General features: G+C 47.0%; 2 protein-coding genes across 4 annotated transcripts in view; both read left to right on the top strand.

The window, feature by feature from the left end:
- The first annotated feature begins 241 nt into the window (after positions 1–241).
- Positions 242–9,019, top strand: PNP (purine nucleoside phosphorylase). Of its 3 annotated transcripts, XM_089310001.1 has the most exons (7): positions 1,169–1,283; positions 2,407–2,456; positions 4,308–4,477; positions 7,291–7,394; positions 7,540–7,715; positions 7,805–7,995; positions 8,345–9,019. In XM_089310001.1, exons 4-7 carry the CDS (start codon positions 7,347–7,349, stop codon positions 8,560–8,562), a joined length of 633 nt encoding a protein of 210 aa, XP_089166127.1. In that variant the 5' UTR covers positions 1,169–1,283; positions 2,407–2,456; positions 4,308–4,477; positions 7,291–7,346; the 3' UTR covers positions 8,563–9,019. The 3 variants fall into 3 exon arrangements, with proteins under 3 accessions (XP_002718082.3, XP_089166126.1, XP_089166127.1); XM_002718036.6 differs by lacking the exon at positions 2,407–2,456 and having other exon boundaries at positions 242–1,283; XM_089310000.1 differs by lacking the exons at positions 2,407–2,456; positions 7,291–7,394 and having other exon boundaries at positions 1,168–1,283.
- A 137-nt stretch (positions 9,020–9,156) lies between these two features.
- Positions 9,157–15,946, top strand: part of RNASE10 (ribonuclease A family member 10 (inactive)) — a 31,364-nt gene continuing 24,574 nt past the window's right edge. The window contains exon 1 of the mRNA XM_070053945.2: positions 9,157–9,392. The gene's annotated coding sequence lies outside the window, so the exon portion shown is untranslated. The remainder of the gene's footprint in view (positions 9,393–15,946) is intronic.

The raw sequence follows: 15,946 nt of genomic DNA, 5'->3' as shown, positions 1-15,946 counted from the left end.
AAATGCATAGATATTTTCCTGGCCCATTTTTTTTTTTTTTACCTGTGACTGATCTCCCTCCTTGAAAACAATGCCTTCAATGTTTCAATACTTCATAGTCTCATTAGGAAAGTGAATCTTTACCTTTAGTCATCCTCTGGTTACCTTTGCTAAAATTATGGGATGTATAAGGACAGTAATAAAACAACTATGTGTCAGAAAAATCTATTTGGCATTGGGCTCACTTCTTTACATACTTTTGTTTTTTTTTTTTTTTCTATACCAATACTGTTTTGGAATTATGTCCATAGCTCTAAGAGTTCAGGTGCATAGTAGATGCTAAAAATATTTGTTAAATGCATGGGAAAAACCAGGTTGGAAAACAGTGACTCGTGCTATCGTGATGGGTAAAATGGCAAGCATCAACCTTTAGAGTTCAGGACAGGTGGACAATTCCAACAGCTAAGCAGGGGCCATTGACTTGTCATTTGACGCGAGGTAGGTGAAATTTATAAAACTAGACAGAAGAAAATGGCTGAATTCTCACCAAGACTTTATGTAGTCTTGTTGTGAAATTAAATTTTCATCTTGGGGCAGGTCTTTCTCTAGTTATCTGAATTGCTTGTATCCGAGTAAATCAAGGAATTGTCCGCATCCTCCCTCCCGCCCGCCCCCAGCCTTTCTCTGTGTCTAGGAGGCAGGAATTCTTGCCGTAGAACTTCTTCCCCTTATCCGGGCCCGGGTTCTCCCAAACACTGCAACCTCCAGCCACAGGGTTGCCACAGGCGACTCTGCTTCCCTCGTCCAGGAAGCGATGCAGACACTGACTCATTTCATTTTATTCTGGGGTTGCGCTATCCAAGGTTTGAAATTTTCTCTGTCCAAATTTCTCAGCGTTTCCTGTAGACACTGCCGGGAGCGGGTTTGCGGGTTCGGGTGCTCTTCTCGCGGCTTCTAGGCCTCCTTGCTTCAAAGCCTGGCCCCGAGGACTGAATGGATGCGGGGATGAGATGCTGGATGCCCCGGGGCGGGCCGAAGAGGGACCAGAGCCGGGGGGGGAAAAGGAACTCGGTTTAGGACTAAGGCCCCGCCTAGGGCGCTTGAATCGGGCTGTGTCGCCATGGCGACGGGGCCGGCCCGCGAGCTCCGCTGCCATTGGCTGGGGACTCCCGGGCCGGGGATAAAAGCCAGCTCCCGGAGAACAGTGCACTAACTGTGCCGACCGGACCCGGCCACCGCAGCGCAGCCGGCCGGAGCGAAGGGAAGGCTCGACCGGAGGGCGGCAGCGCGACCATGGAGGACGGGTGAGCCGGGCACCAGGCCCAGAGGACCCCAGGGGCCCCTGGGGAGGGGGAAATGGCTGTCCCCAAGCCTGGGAAACTTGGCACCCTGGGCCCCGAGGGGACCGGGCGAGGGAGCGAGTGCCTCGGAGATGCAGAGAGGCCTGGCACGGAGCCTGGGTGTCCGGGGCCAGGCGATAACACGGGCAGGGGCGCACGCGGGAATCGAGTTAGGGTGGCGCCACCGGAGCAGGAAGGGGACAGGTTACTGTGGCCTGAGCTGCTCGTAAAAGGAACCGTTGTGTGTGAGCGCGCGTGCATGTGTTAAGGTGCAAGTGACGAGGGGGGCGTAAGACCCACCTCGTCCCAGGGCGGACATCGCGCCCCCCGCCCTCATCCCAGGGTCTCAGGAAAGCCACGAGGTGCCTTTTGTGTCTGAAGTTGGAGTTCTCCGTTAGAGAAAAGAGTGCCCGCCTCCCTTGGCCAGCTCTTTTATTTTTTTTCTTTCCCCCTGCAAATTGTAAGTCAAATTAATCAATTGGAAATGAAGTAAAGACGGAAATTCTTATGGAGCTTCGCAAGACTCCATCTCCCGACCCTCACCCTTACACCTTTAGGGAAGCCCCTCTCTGCGCGTTGGTCCTGGGATTTCCAGGCTAAGTCACCAGCGTTAGGGATCCCAGTGACTTCTGGATGCCCAGGGAGGATCCAGGATACTCCTGCGAGGACTGAGTGCCAGCAAGGAAGCCCATGGACTGGGACTAGTCATGCCAGGTGGCGGCTGCTCCACACTTCGTTTCCTTTGCACCTCTTGGAGATACGTTAATTTTTTACCAACCTCATTCTTCTCATCTCTGGGCACTTTTGCTCCCACACCCACCCCAGCTCCATCCCCACCTGCAGCCTTTTGTACTGTAGTATCTCTTTCCTGGACTCTGGAGAGGGAAGCATGCCTCTGTTGGCAGGGCTAGTTGTTTTCAGCCCTGCCACACCTCAGTTCCACTTCTGAAGGTAATCATTAATCATTAATTTCTCAGATGGTTGTGAGAATTGGAAAGGGAGTGGGAGAGGGGAGGGTTGTGGGTGGGAGGGAAGTTAAGTTAAAAAAAAAAAGTCAAAAAATATCTAATATTCTGTGTGCTGCCAGGTCCCTCAAGAGCAAAGAGCCTTGGAGAAGAGGAGGAAAGATGGGAGTAGGTAGGAAGTGGGTGGGGTGGGGCTGGGAGGAGACCACAGGCAGGAGGAATTCCGGAGAAAGGTTCAAGGCTGAGTGGAACAGAGCCTTGAGAGCTGGGCAGCAAGTTTTAAATTCTCTTTCAAACTGAGCCTGTACAACAGATGGGGCAGATAACCTTGCCTTACTTTATACTCAAGGAAGACTGAAGCACAGGTTATTTGCCTAAAAAGACAATTGGGACATTAACCTAGATTGAGTTCTGGCTTCCTTCTACCCCCAAGTTCCCAAACATGACTTTGGAATCAGAATTACGTGAGCTACTTTACAGAACTGGGAACTCTCGGGCCTCTCTCCAGAATTATTACATCTGCAAGGGCGGGCCAGTATTTGTAACAAGCTCATACATAGAATGTATAGAATACATACATAGAATGTATGCCGTCAGTCTGGTTTAACCTTTGACAACCAGTGTTGTGGATTAGGTCTGCTTTTTTGAGTCTTAGTTTACCTAGTCCCTAGTCTTGAATTATTACCCCTTGCAATTTCATATGACAGAGGGTCTATGTGGGCCTGGGTATCCCAGAAATTAGAACCCAGGGGAACTATGAATGGCACCTAGACCTCTTCTAGGAGGTTTCCAGTGTTTTTTCTTAAAACATTTAGCCCTTAATATTTGAGGAAGGAACTGGAGAGTGAGGATACAAAAGGAAATTGGATTTACTTTTGCCCTCAAGGTAGTCTTAATTACTTTAAAAAAAAAAAAAGCTTTTATTTTTTGAAAGGCAGAGTTACAGTTAGAAAGGGAGAGATAGACAGAGAGAGAGATCTTCCACCTGCTGGTTCATTGCTTAGATGGCCACCACAAGCTGTGGTTGAGCCAGAAGCCAGGAGCTAAGAACTCCATCCAAGTCTCCCCCGTGGGTTGCAGGGGCCCAAGTGCTTGCGCCATCTTCCTCTGCTTTCCCAGGTGCCTTACCAGGGAGCTAGATCAGAAGTGGAACAACCAGTACGCCAACCCCCACCCCCATATGGGATGCGGGGATCGCAGGCGACAGCTTAAACCCACTGAGCCACTAGCCGGCTCCCGCCCTGTAATTACATTTTATATGGCCCTAGGGGATAGATAGAATCCTAAGGAAAATTGTACTAGATTTGTCACTGCCCACAGGAAGGTCTTAATCCCATTTTTAAAAGGATTTATTGATTTGAAAGGCAGAGTGACAAGAATGAGAGATTCTGTCTGCTGGTTCACTACCCAAATGGCAAAACAGCCAGGGTTTGGCCAAGTCAAAGCCAGGAGACTGGAACTTCATCTGGGTCTCCTATAGGTGGCAGGGGCTCAAGTCCTTGGGTCATCTTTTACTGTTTTCCCAGGTGCATTAGTAGGAAGCTGGATCAGAGGTAGAGCAGCCAGAAACAACACTCTGTGGGATGCAGGTTCACAGTGGCCACCTCCCTAACCCCACTCTCCCCAGCCTGTTTCCTTTAACCGGGCCTTTTACCTTCCTGATTTTCATTGCACTTCTCTCTGGACTCTGGTCCCTTCCTCTAAGTTTTTGTCATAAAGAAGGAGATTAAATCTGCTATGGGTAACAACATTGGAGGAAGGGCTGTTAGTCAAGATGTAGGCTTCATGAACTATTGTCAGGTTCTCAAATGGAGGGGGGTTCATGTCTGGCTCTCAATGGGCTGAATTCAAAGAGGGCTGGTTGAATGGGTGGGTAAGCATAGTATGGCTTCTCCCTGGGAGCCAATTTCTCCATCGCCAGCTGCTTCCATGTACCTGCCAGCCTTCCTCACTGTTGATCATTTGTCCGATACCCATGGGCTGGGAGCAGAACTCACTTCTTTGACTTTCATTTTCCCCCTAGATTCACATATGAAGATTATCAGAACACTGCAGAATGGCTCCTGTCTCACACCACACACCGACCTCAAGTGGCAGTGATCTGTGGCTCTGGGCTGGGAGGTCTGACTGACAAATTAACCGAGACCCAGATCTTTGACTACAGTGACATACCCAATTTTCCCCGAAGTACAGGTACTGCCCGGGGGAGGCTGGGATGGGGCTGAGGGTTATATACTGATGGGATTCTGTGGGTCGCCGTCAGGAAGGCCAGCGTTTACTACTCTGTGACCTAGCATTTGCCCAAGATAAATATGAGACCAAAAAAAAAAAAAAAAAAAAAAAAAGAATCAGAGTTTGATGGAAGATTTTCTAGTAAAAATGTGGTATAGGAAGGGTGTGTTTCGGTAGAACTATGATGGCATCTTTCCATGTTTCCTGTGCTCGGCTGACTCAGAGTTCTTCAAAATCCCCTGACAAGCCGCCCACATGGCGCCTCCCATAAACCATCATCAGCACACACACCAACAGCCCTCCAGGACACGCAGTGTGTGGCCACTCCCAGGGAAAAGTCAGGCCTTTTCTGTCCAGTGTCTTCCTGCCTTTCCGCATCGCTCCAGCTCTAGCTGCAGCCCTAGGATATGACACACATTGGTGCCCAGCAGTGGTGTGCCGTGTTCTGCGGACATCTGCAGCTTCTGCATGCATGCTGAGACCTGACTCACACTGAGCTTCAGGAGAGGGAAAGGGGCAGGTAGCCCCTTACGTACAGGGAAGTCCTGCGAGAGCTGGGCTAAGCACCAGCCCTTAGAAAAAGACAAACAACCAGAAACCCACAGCGGGAATAGTGACAGTAAAGGACAAGGACCATTCACTTGGTTTACTTATTAGTTTTGTAAATAACTGATTTCCCTTGGTTTATGTATGAATTTTTTTAGATTCTTTCTTTTTCCTTTTTTTTTTTTTTTGACAGGCAGAGTGGACAGTGGGAGAGAGAGACAGAGAGAAAGGTCTTCCTTTTGCCGTTGGTTCATCCTCCAATGGCCACCGCGGCCGGCGCACTGCAGCCGGCGCACTGCGCTGATCCGAAGGCAGGAGCCAGGTGCTTCTCCTGGTCTCCCATGCGGGTGCAGGGCCCAAGCACTTGGGCCATCCTCCACTGCATTCCCTGGCCACAGCAGAGAGCTGGCCTGGAAGAGGGGCAACCGGGACAGAATCTGGCGCCCCGACTGGGACTAGAACTTGGTGTGCTGGCGCCACTAGGTGGAGGATTAGCCTATTGAGCCGCGGCGCCAGCCTGAATTTTTTTAGATTCTATCCTCCTTCCTCTTTTCTCTGGCGGGTTACTTGTTTTAATAGATATTTTTAAACCTTCCGAACAAGATCAGAATAGGGTAAGGAGAAGTGAGAATGGGGGTTGGAGAGGAAATATTGAAGTGAGAGAGACGACAAAGGGACGGCACACTGTTCTAAGAGAGCATTGACAGTGGCTGCACCTGCCACTCCTTCCCCAGTGAGGCAGGCACTGCAGTAAGTGATAAATGGGTTAATTTTTTAAGTTTATCAACCTATTTATTTCTTATACTCCACTTGGGTTTTCTTAACTGTCAACTTTGCTCTAATACTATTAATATTTTTAATCCTTTCTTTGAGTATTCCTCAACCCTTCCTCTTGATTCTAGACCTCTCCCAGGCCATCTGTTCTCTCAGGGATGGGTTTTGCACCCACTAGAGGAGACAACCAGATAAGGGAAATTGTTGACAGGTCTGTACAGAGTTATCTCTGCACTCCTGCACCCCATGTGCTGTTACGTGGGTACATGTTCCCACAGGACCGTTTTGTGAGTCATAAGAAAGGAGCCTTGGGGCCGGCGCTGTATCACAGTGGGTAAAGCCGCTGCCTGCAGTGCCTGCATCCCATATGGGTGCCGGTTCAAGTCCCGGCTGCTGTACTTCTGATCCAGCTCTCTGCTATGGCCTGGGAAGGCAGTAGAGGATGGCCTAAGACCTTGGGTGCCTGCACCCAGAAGAAGCTCCTGGCTTCTGATCAGCACAGCTCTGACCACTGCGGGCATCTGAGGAGTGAATAGTGAATGGAGATCTCTCTCTCTCTCTGCTTCTGCCTCTCTTTAACTCTGCCTTTCAAATAAATAAATAAGTCTTTAGGAAAAAAAAAAAAGAAAGAAAGAAAGGATCCTTGTCTAGGTCCAAATTCAGCCCATTTCTTCCTTGTTAAATAGCCTTTTCTTTAGGAAGCCCAAGGATATTGTGAGTTCCCTTGCTGGCATGAAGAGGCATATAGTATAGTCAGGGAAATATTTTGACATTTTTGAGAGAGGTCTATAACTACTATATTAGCTGCTATCCACTTTAATTTTTATTCACTTTTATAATATGGCTTTCTCATTCTTTTGTAATTTCTTTTTTCAAAAATTTATTTATTTATTTATTTATTTGAGGTAGAGTTACAGAGACAGGGAGAGATGGAGAAAAGTGTTCCATCCACTGGTTCACTCCCTAAATGGCCGCAACGGCCAGAGCTGTACTGATCTGAAACCAGGAGCCAGGAGCTTCTTCTGGGTCTCCTATGTGGGTGCAGGGGCCCAAGGACTTGGGCCATCTTCTACTGCTATCCCAGGCCATAGCAGAGAACTGGAACTGGCACCCATATGGGGTGCTGACGCCACAGGCAGAAGCTTAGCCCACCACAGGCAGAAGCTTAGCCCACCACAGCGCCAGCCCCATCTTCTGTAATTTCTTGAACAAACCTTCCCTTCTTCCTTTGTATGTTCACATTGAGCATCCTGACTCCCATAACTCATCAGGTTGTGCTTGTGTAATTGCGATTAACATCTATCCCGCCAGACTTAAAGTTTCTGAAAGCAGAGATTCTGTCTTTTGCTTAATTACCCCCTCAACATGCTCACGGTGGTGGCTCCTAGCAGGTGCTCAGTGGATGTGTTGCATGAAGTCTAAAGCCGTTCATTTCCCCCACTCTGTGTACACAGTGCCAGGTCATGCTGGTCGACTGGTGTTTGGCTTCTTGAATGGCAGAGCATGTGTGATGATGCAGGGCAGATTCCATCTGTATGAAGGGTACCCACTCTGGAAGGTAAGCCGGGGCAGAAGCCAGGTTGGATCTAAGAAAAGGGAGAGAACTGTCTACCCTTCTTGCATTCCTCACTTTCTGGTGTAGCTCTGCATAGGTGGTTGTGGGAAATTTCGAGAAAACTTTTTTCTGATCTCTTGTTTCTAAGGTGACGTTCCCTGTGCGGGTTTTCCGGCTTCTGGGGGTGGACACCTTGGTGGTCACCAATGCGGCTGGAGGCCTTAACCCCAAGTTTGAGGTTGGAGACATCATGCTGATCCGTGACCACATCAACCTGCCCGGTTTCTGTGGTCAGAACCCTCTCAGAGGGCCCAATGAGGAGAGGTATGTGTCGCACTCTTTCATTTCTGCACGCGTGGGGTTCACGTACTTGGCTCAGCGTCCGTCATCTGAGGTCGCCCACTCTGCCCTAGGTTTGGTGTTCGTTTTCCTGCCATGTCCGACGCCTACGACCGGACCATGAGGCAGAAGGCTCTAAGCGCTTGGAAGCAGATGGGGGAGCAGCGCGAGCTCCAAGAAGGCACCTATGTGATGATCGCAGGCCCCAACTTTGAGACTGTGGCCGAGGCTCGTCTGCTGCAGAAGCTGGGGGCGGATGCTGTTGGTGAGAAGGGGGCTCTGGCTGCAGGCTCGAAGGGGGAGGGGTTATCACTGGAGCCGTCTCCTGGACCTCTGGCTGATAGGTCTGTGTCCACAGGACTGACTCATTTCCACAGATCAATATAGATAGAAAGCACTGCATTGGTAAAATCTACCAGATGCAAAAAGTCCTAGGAAGAGCTCCGCTTACTTCAAGTAATACAGAACAATAAGCTCAACACTAATTTAGTTGCTGCTTTGAATGCGTTTTCGGGATTTAGAATTTACAGTGAAGTCGTGACTAAAGCCGAGGGTGAGGATGAGGAAAAGAGCATGGAGGGTCCTGACAGGTGGCTGCCTTCTCTCCCCATCAGGCATGAGCACCGTACCAGAAGTGGTAGTTGCCCGGCACTGCGGACTTCGGGTCTTCGGCTTCTCACTCATCACTAACAAAGTCATCTTGGATTATGAAAACCTGGAGAAGGCCAATCACGAGGAAGTCCTGGAGGCTGGGAAACAGGCCGCACAGAAATTGGAACAGTTCGTCTCCATCCTCATGGCTAGCGTGCCACTCCCTGGCAATGTCAGTTGACCAGCCCTGGTGGGGTCAGGCATCTCTGTGATAAGATCCAAGTCACCGCCATCTACTTTGGCCCCTTGCTGGAGTCATGTGCCTCTGCCCTAAGGTAGTAGCAGGAAGAGGAAGACCTTTACCCTTTACCTCCCCGCTTTGTCCCACCAGACAGTCCAGTGCCAGGTCCTCTTGCCCAGCTGTCTTCTCAAAGAAGTTTGCTTCCCTTCCTCCTGACTACCCCAGGAACTGGAGCCTGTGCCCTACCATCCATGCATGGGTGTGCTCAGGATTTGACCTTGGCCTTTGAGCTTTGTGTAGCAGCTGCCACTAGCTGTTTGAGATGAGGCTCTCATGTTCCTGGGGGTTCAATTCTGCCCCACCTACCTCTCTAGAGACCAAACAAGGACTAGACCAGTACCTCTTAGACCTTATTTAACACCGTAATGTTTTGAGAATAAAGAGGAAGATGAAATAATTCATTTTGTTGCAATTTGGGGTGAGGCTGGGGCTCAGGGCAAAATTGATATGAAAGGTTCATGTGACTCAGCTTCTGAGTCGAGTAGCTAAGAACTGGGGTAACCGCAGCAGAGGATGAAGGAAAGGCAAACGGAGATACAGCAGGGAGGGCTCATTCCTGGCACACGGTGACCACTTCCCTCAGTGCCACCTGTCACTTACCTTCTGTTTCACTCCTTGTCCGCTCATGAATATTTAAATTCATTCTCTGATCTCCCCTTCTGTTCAGTTGCCACTTCCTTAGTTAGTCTCTAATTGTACTTCCTCTTGCTTTCCTTCTCTCCCCTACTCCTTCTAACTTCAGCAGCCGCGCTCTGCTCACTCTGACTGTGGTGAGTACCTCTGCCCTGCCTGCCTTCCTGAGCTCCTCTTTCTCTCGCTTTTGCATGGTTGGAGCCTCCCCCCATGCTGCGATGCTGCGTTAGCATTGCCCTCTGTTGACTCACTGCACTATTATCTTTGCTTATCAGCGTGCGTTCAGCCCCCTGGCATGTTTGGAAACCACACCACCCTTTCAGGCCTGGGTGTCAGGCAGGGACAGTACCAGATGAACCTCTACTGGTGACTGACATTTCAGTCGGTGGTGGTATAATATGCAGAGGTATTTTGGATAGGAAACTTTTGAGAAGTCTTTCAAGTTACCCTTTGTTTGGTAACTGACCTACATAGCTGAGCTCCACACAAAGGATCCTCATGTGCCCATCACTACTTTTCATCAGTTCTTTGAACTTCCACCCACCACTGAATCCCTCACCGGACCTTCAGGCAATTGGCTCCCAGCTTTCACAGTGCATCTAATAGATGGAACATAATTGGTTCATCTAATGAGATGACTTATGGTCAGTTCTATTCAAGATATTGGATATCTCTTTGTATAACACGCTTAGCTAAGAAAATGCTTAATTGACCTATAAAAAGCCATGGAGATGCCACTTGGGACACCTGTGGCCCATGCCGCAGTACCTGGATTTGATTCCTGGCTCTGCCCTAAATGGGCAGTGAACCAGCGCATGGAAGATCTCTCTCCCTCTCTGTAATTCTGCCTTTCAAATAAATAAAAATATTTTTTGAAGATTTATTTATTGATTTGTTTGAAAGGCAGAGTTACAGAGAGAGAAGGAGACATAGAGAAACCTTCTGTCGATTGATTCACTGCCCAAATGGGTGCAACAACCGGGGCTGGACCGGTGGTAGGCCAAGCCAAAGCCAGGAGCCAGGAGCTTCTTCTGGGCTCCCATGTGGGTGCAATGGCCCAAGGACTTGGGCCATCTTCCACTGCTTTCCCAGGTGCATTAGCAGGGAGCTTGATTGGAAGTAGAGTAGCCAGGATTCAAGCTGGCACCCATATGGGATGCAGGCACCTCAGGCAGCAGCTTAACTCATTGAGCCACAGTGCCAGCTCCAGGGAAAGTTTCATAGAAAACTTTTGCGTTTAGCCTTGAAGGATGGAAAGGAGGAAGAGCATTTTATAGCAGGGTAAACCAAGGAACAGAGCTGTGAAAAGTACTAGGCGTGTTCGTAAGTCATTGTCACCCTCATGCACACTGGGGTCTGTAAGACACAGGCAGCAATTGGAGATGAGAGGCATGCGGCAGTTGATGCTTGGCTTTCCTTCCGTTTCGATCTTTGATCTGCTTCTTGGCCAGAATTGTGCCACATGAAAAATACGTCCTGCAGATAGGTGTGGAACATTTAAGGACGCCTTTAGTTTTAATTTTAGAAAATTTACTTGGCAGGCAAAGAAACAGAGAGCTTCCACTCATTGGTTTACTCCCCCAGATACCTGCAATGGCCAGGGGACCAAAGTCAGGAGCCAGAAACTCACTCCAGGTCTCCCAACTCCAGTGGCAGTGTCTCAACTACCATCCCTCTACCAGTGTCCACATTAGCAGGAAGCTGGAATCAGGAGTCAGAGTTGAGAGTTGAACTCCGGCACTCCAACATGGGATGCCAGTTTCCTACCTGATGTCTCAACTCCAGATCAAACACTTATTCCCATTTTTTTACTTGCAGTAAATAGGTCTACTAAATTCATATTTACTGTGTAAAGATGTGAATTGTCTTCAATTTCTTTAAAAAAAAAACTTTATTGAGGGGTGCTGGTGCTTGGCATAGTAGGTTAAGCCTCTGCCTGTGGTGCTGGCATCCCATGTGGGTGCCAGTTTGTGTCCACTTCCGATCCAGCTCTCTGCTGATGGCCTGGGAAAGCAGTGGAGGATGGCCCAAATGCCTGGGCACCTGAACTCATGTGGGAGACAGGGAAGAAGCTCCTGGCTCCTGGCTTCAGATCTGCCCAGCTCTGGCTGTTGTGGCTATGTGGGAAGTAAACCTCTTTCTCTGCCTCTCCCTCTCTCTGTCTATAATTCTGCCTCTCAAATAAATAATCTTTTAAAAAAAACTTTACTTAGATAAAATTCACATTAAAAATTTAACAATTTAAAGTATAAAGGTAGTTTTTAATTATTCACAGAGAAGAGCAATTATCACCACAGTTAATTTTAGAATATTTCATCATCTCAAAAGGAAACTGTATCTGCTCCCCACCCACTCACAGCCTGAAACACCTAATCTACTTCCTTTCCCTATAATCTAGTTTGGGCTTTCATATGAGCAGAATTAAATATAGAATTGTGAGTTTTTTGTTACTGGGTTCTTTCACTTAGCACACTTTCAAAGTTTATCTGGGTCATAACATGTACCAGTACTTTGTTCTTTTTTATGGCTAAATAATATTCCATTGTGTGGATACATGAAATTTTGATTATCAAGTGGCTTTGATTTGAAAATGCTAACCAGTCCAGTCAAAACTGAATATACCAGTTCAGGAGAGCAAGAGGATGGTGGTACAAAGTTAAGGAACTAGGTCTTAGAGGACCTCCTAAACAAAGCAAATCCTTGGAAAAACCAGTGATGAGACCAATCTTTTCTAGAGGGATTTGTCGGACTGGGTAATCTCAACAAATGTTTCTTTACCATGTACTATGTTGAACATTTTCCTAAAAATCATAATATAAATTAGCATAAGACAAAGTGCTTGCCATCTAGATGTGAGACAGGATATAGAATCATCCCTCAGTGCCTGTGGGAGGTTGGTTCTAAGACCTCTCCATGAATAACAAAATCTGTGCGTTCAAAAAATGGCATGGAGTCTGAATATAACATAGCATATCCTTTCTGTACTTTAAGTCTTTACTTACAACACCTAATACAATGTAAAACACTATGTAAATTGTTATATTGTTTTGGGAATAATGACAAGAAAAAGTCTACTCATGTTTAATACAGATGAAAATTCTTTTTTTGGATATTTGTTGATCCTCAGTGCAGAACCTGCAGAAAGGGAAACTGTCTACAGAAAACAGAAAACAAGGCCCAGTGGGTTGTAGCCTCTACACCTGTTGAAAACTAACTACTACCAGTCTTTGGTTATTGCCATTGTTGAGAATTGCTTTCTCTTCTGAGCTAGGAGGAAGACTGCCTAACTTTGAAGAAGTGAATATAGCAATAGGTGTAACGTGGTGTCAGTGGTGGTGTGTGCTATAGGAATTCAGAGAAGAGAACCAACACTGGAGCTGAAGATTGGGACAAGGATTGACAAAGCTTGAATTAGGCCTTTTATAAAAAAAAAAAAAAAAATTTATTTAGCCGGCGCCGTGGCTCACTAGGCTAATCCTCCGCCTTGCGGCGCCAGCACACCGGGTTCTAGTCCCGGTCGGGGCGCCGGATTCTGTCCCGGTTGCCCCTCTTCCAGGCCAGCTCTCTGCTGTGGCCAGGGAGTGCAGTGGAGGATGGCCCAAGTGCTTGGGCCCTGCACCCCATGGGAGACCAGGAGAAGCACCTGGCTCCTGCCTTCGGATCAGCGCGATGCGCCGGCTGCAGCGCGCAGGCCACTGTGGCCATTGGAGGGTGAACCAACGGCAAAGGAAGACCTTTCTCTCTGTCTCTCTCTCTCACTGTCCACTCTGCCTGTCCAAAAAAAAAAATTTATTTATTTATTTGAAAGGATGTTCCATCCACTGGTTCACTCCCTAAATGGCCACAGCAGCCAGGGCTGGGCCAGGAGCTTCCTCCTGGTCTCCCACATGGGTGCAGGGGCCCAAGCACTTGGACCATCTTTTGCTCCTTTCCTAGGCCATTAGCAGGGAGCTGGATCAGAATCGGAGCAGCCAGGACTTGAACTGATGCCTGTAGGCAGCAGCTTTACCTTCAATGCCACAGCGCCAGCCCCATTGAATTAGGCCTTATGGGAAAGAGGGAAGGAAGATCCTCAGAAGACGCTACGTGCAGGCAGATTCAGGAACATTTAATCATTCAACAAATCAAAATAGTTAGATTGAAGAGATGACTGGAAGGGTGGAAGGTAAGATGGGAAGGGACTCGGCTGTTCAGTTATGATTTCAGGCTGAAGTGTAAACACCTTATTCTCTAGGCAAGATGGTCACTGTTGGACACAGTGGACTGGGAAGTGAACTTTTCAGTGTGGTATTTGATGGAAAGAAGCCCATCTGGAAGCAAAGAGGCTTGTTTTGATGGTAAAATTATTTTTATCTAAAATTAAACATGAGTAGCATAGTACAGTTTTTTAGGTTTAGTGTTTCATTTTTTACTTATGTTGAGATCTTCTGCACATTTTAAAGAGTAAGCTGTTATGGGATAAAAGGTAGGAGTGAGAGTGAAACTAATTTAGAAGTGAAAATGCATGCTTAAATTCAACTAGTAGTTTTCTTTTTGTGTGAAATTTTGAATGGGCCCGTGTAATCCCATGGTTCAACAGCCAGGGAACAGGCAATACATGCAGCGAAAGCCTCAGTTCCATCTCGTCCTTCCTTTTCCGTCATACCACTAACGACTTTTATCAGCTTCTTTTGCATTCTTCCAGAATTTGTACAAATGCAAACAAAAACAAATTCTTCCTTTTAAACATTATTTTAAAATAATGTTTAAAAGTTTGTTTTTGCTTCTTTGAAAGGCAGAGATAGAGACAGAGATCTTCCATCTGCTGGTTCACTCCTCAAATCCCCACAATGGCTGGGGCTGGGCAAAGCCAAAGAAAGGTGCCAGGAACTCCATCTGGGTCTCCCATGTGATTGGCAAGACCCAACAGGTGGAGTCATCACCAGCTGCTTCCTATGATACACATTAGCAGGAAGCTGGATCGGAAGCAGAGAGCCGGGACTCAGACCAGGCACTGGGAAATGGAATGTCAGTCTGCTAAACAGCTGCTTAACCCACCGTGCCACACACTTCTCTCTCTCTTCTTTTTCTTAACATTTTATATATACATATATATGCACATATTTAAGATTTATTTATTTGAAAGGCAGAGTTACAGAGAAAGGGACAGAGAGATCTTCCATCTGCTGGTTCATTCTCCAAATGGCTGCCACTGCGAAGGCTAGGGCCAGGCTAAAGCCAGGAGCCCTGAGCTCCATCGGATCTCCCATATGTGTGACAGGGGCTCAGTTCTGAGCCATCTTTAGCTGCTTTCCCAGGCACATTAGCAGGGAGCTGGATCAGAAGTGGAGCAGCCAAGACTCAAATCAGTGTTCATATAGGAGGATGTCGGTGCCGCGGGTAGTGGCCCAACCCACTGCACCACAGTGCCAGCCCCTATATTTTTATTTTTTAATTGACACATAACAGTTGTATTTACAGGGTCCAATATAATATTTCAATACCTGTTTACAACGTGTAACGATCAGATGAGGGTAACTGGCACACCCACCACCTCCAACACCGACCAGTTCTTTGTGCTGGGAGTGTTCAGAAACCTCTCTACTAGTGATGTTGAAAGAGCCAACTACGTGCTGCCTACCAGTTAGCCTACAGTGCTGGAGCAAAAGAAGCTCTTCCTGCCTTCCGACCGCACCCCGGAACCCGTTAACCATCCTCTTTCACATCCTCCCTTCCCCCACCCTTCCTAGGCTCTAGTAATCACCGGTCATTCTCCACGTTTTGAGCTTCAACATACAGGGAGGGCACTTGGTATTTGTCTTTCTGTGCTGACAAATTTATCTTCTCTTATACACTGAAAATTGTGTGTTTTGTGTACTGTTTTACTTCTTGCTGCTCTACTTTGCCTTGGAGATCTTTTCACGTCAATAAATTAGTGTGCTTGCTTAAGGAGTCAAGTCTGATGCGAAGCATACGTGTCACCTTAAAATGTTTAAAAGCGAAAGAAGAATCTGGTCTTTTTTTAGCCACTTCGAAAACCTTTTTTGATTACTAATGGGAATAGAGACAAAGAGGTATGTTGCCAGCTCCTCTTTAAAACGAGAAAACAGGGAGGAGAGCTGTTCTTTCTGTCCTGTACCTAATTTGATTTGGCTTAGATTTCTGTTGACTTTCTCTCTTGTAAATAGGCCTCTGTTTTTCATTAATTATATTTCGTTTCTAGGGGACGTTTTTTAAACAAACACTGGTTATGTGCCTGGTTTTTCTGCTGTTGTAACTTTGGACTTTAATAAAAACGGGAAATTTCCTATCTTTAAACTTTTTGCCTCTTTTTAGTTTTGGCCTAAATTAGATTTGTTATTATTCTGGATTAATCTACCCTTGTTCTCTTGTTTCCAGGTCGAAAAATCCTTTCTCCTCCCTTTGGCTTTCACTTTCACTTCCATTCCGAGTTCATGTGTTTATTTAAGGAACTTTACTTTATCTGAATTGCTAATTTCTTATTTTTCATATTCTTTTTATCTTCTCTCTGACATTCATATTTTTATTCTATTTTGCTTATTGGCTGCTTGATTTTGGCTATTTTCATATATTTTTAAATATTTATTTATTTAAAGGTAAAATTACAGAGAGAGGAAGTGAAATCTTCTGTCTGATAGTTCACTCCCCAAATGGCTGCAATGGCTGGGGCTGTGCCAGGCCTAAGCCAAGA

This window comes from Oryctolagus cuniculus, chromosome 12 (genome assembly GCF_051225735.1).
Source record: "Oryctolagus cuniculus isolate XC-2025 breed Fujian yellow rabbit chromosome 12, ASM5122573v1, whole genome shotgun sequence".
Lineage (NCBI taxonomy): Eukaryota > Metazoa > Chordata > Mammalia > Lagomorpha > Leporidae > Oryctolagus > Oryctolagus cuniculus.
Note: the sequence above shows the minus strand (reverse complement) of the source record. Positions and strands in the feature narration are given on the sequence as shown.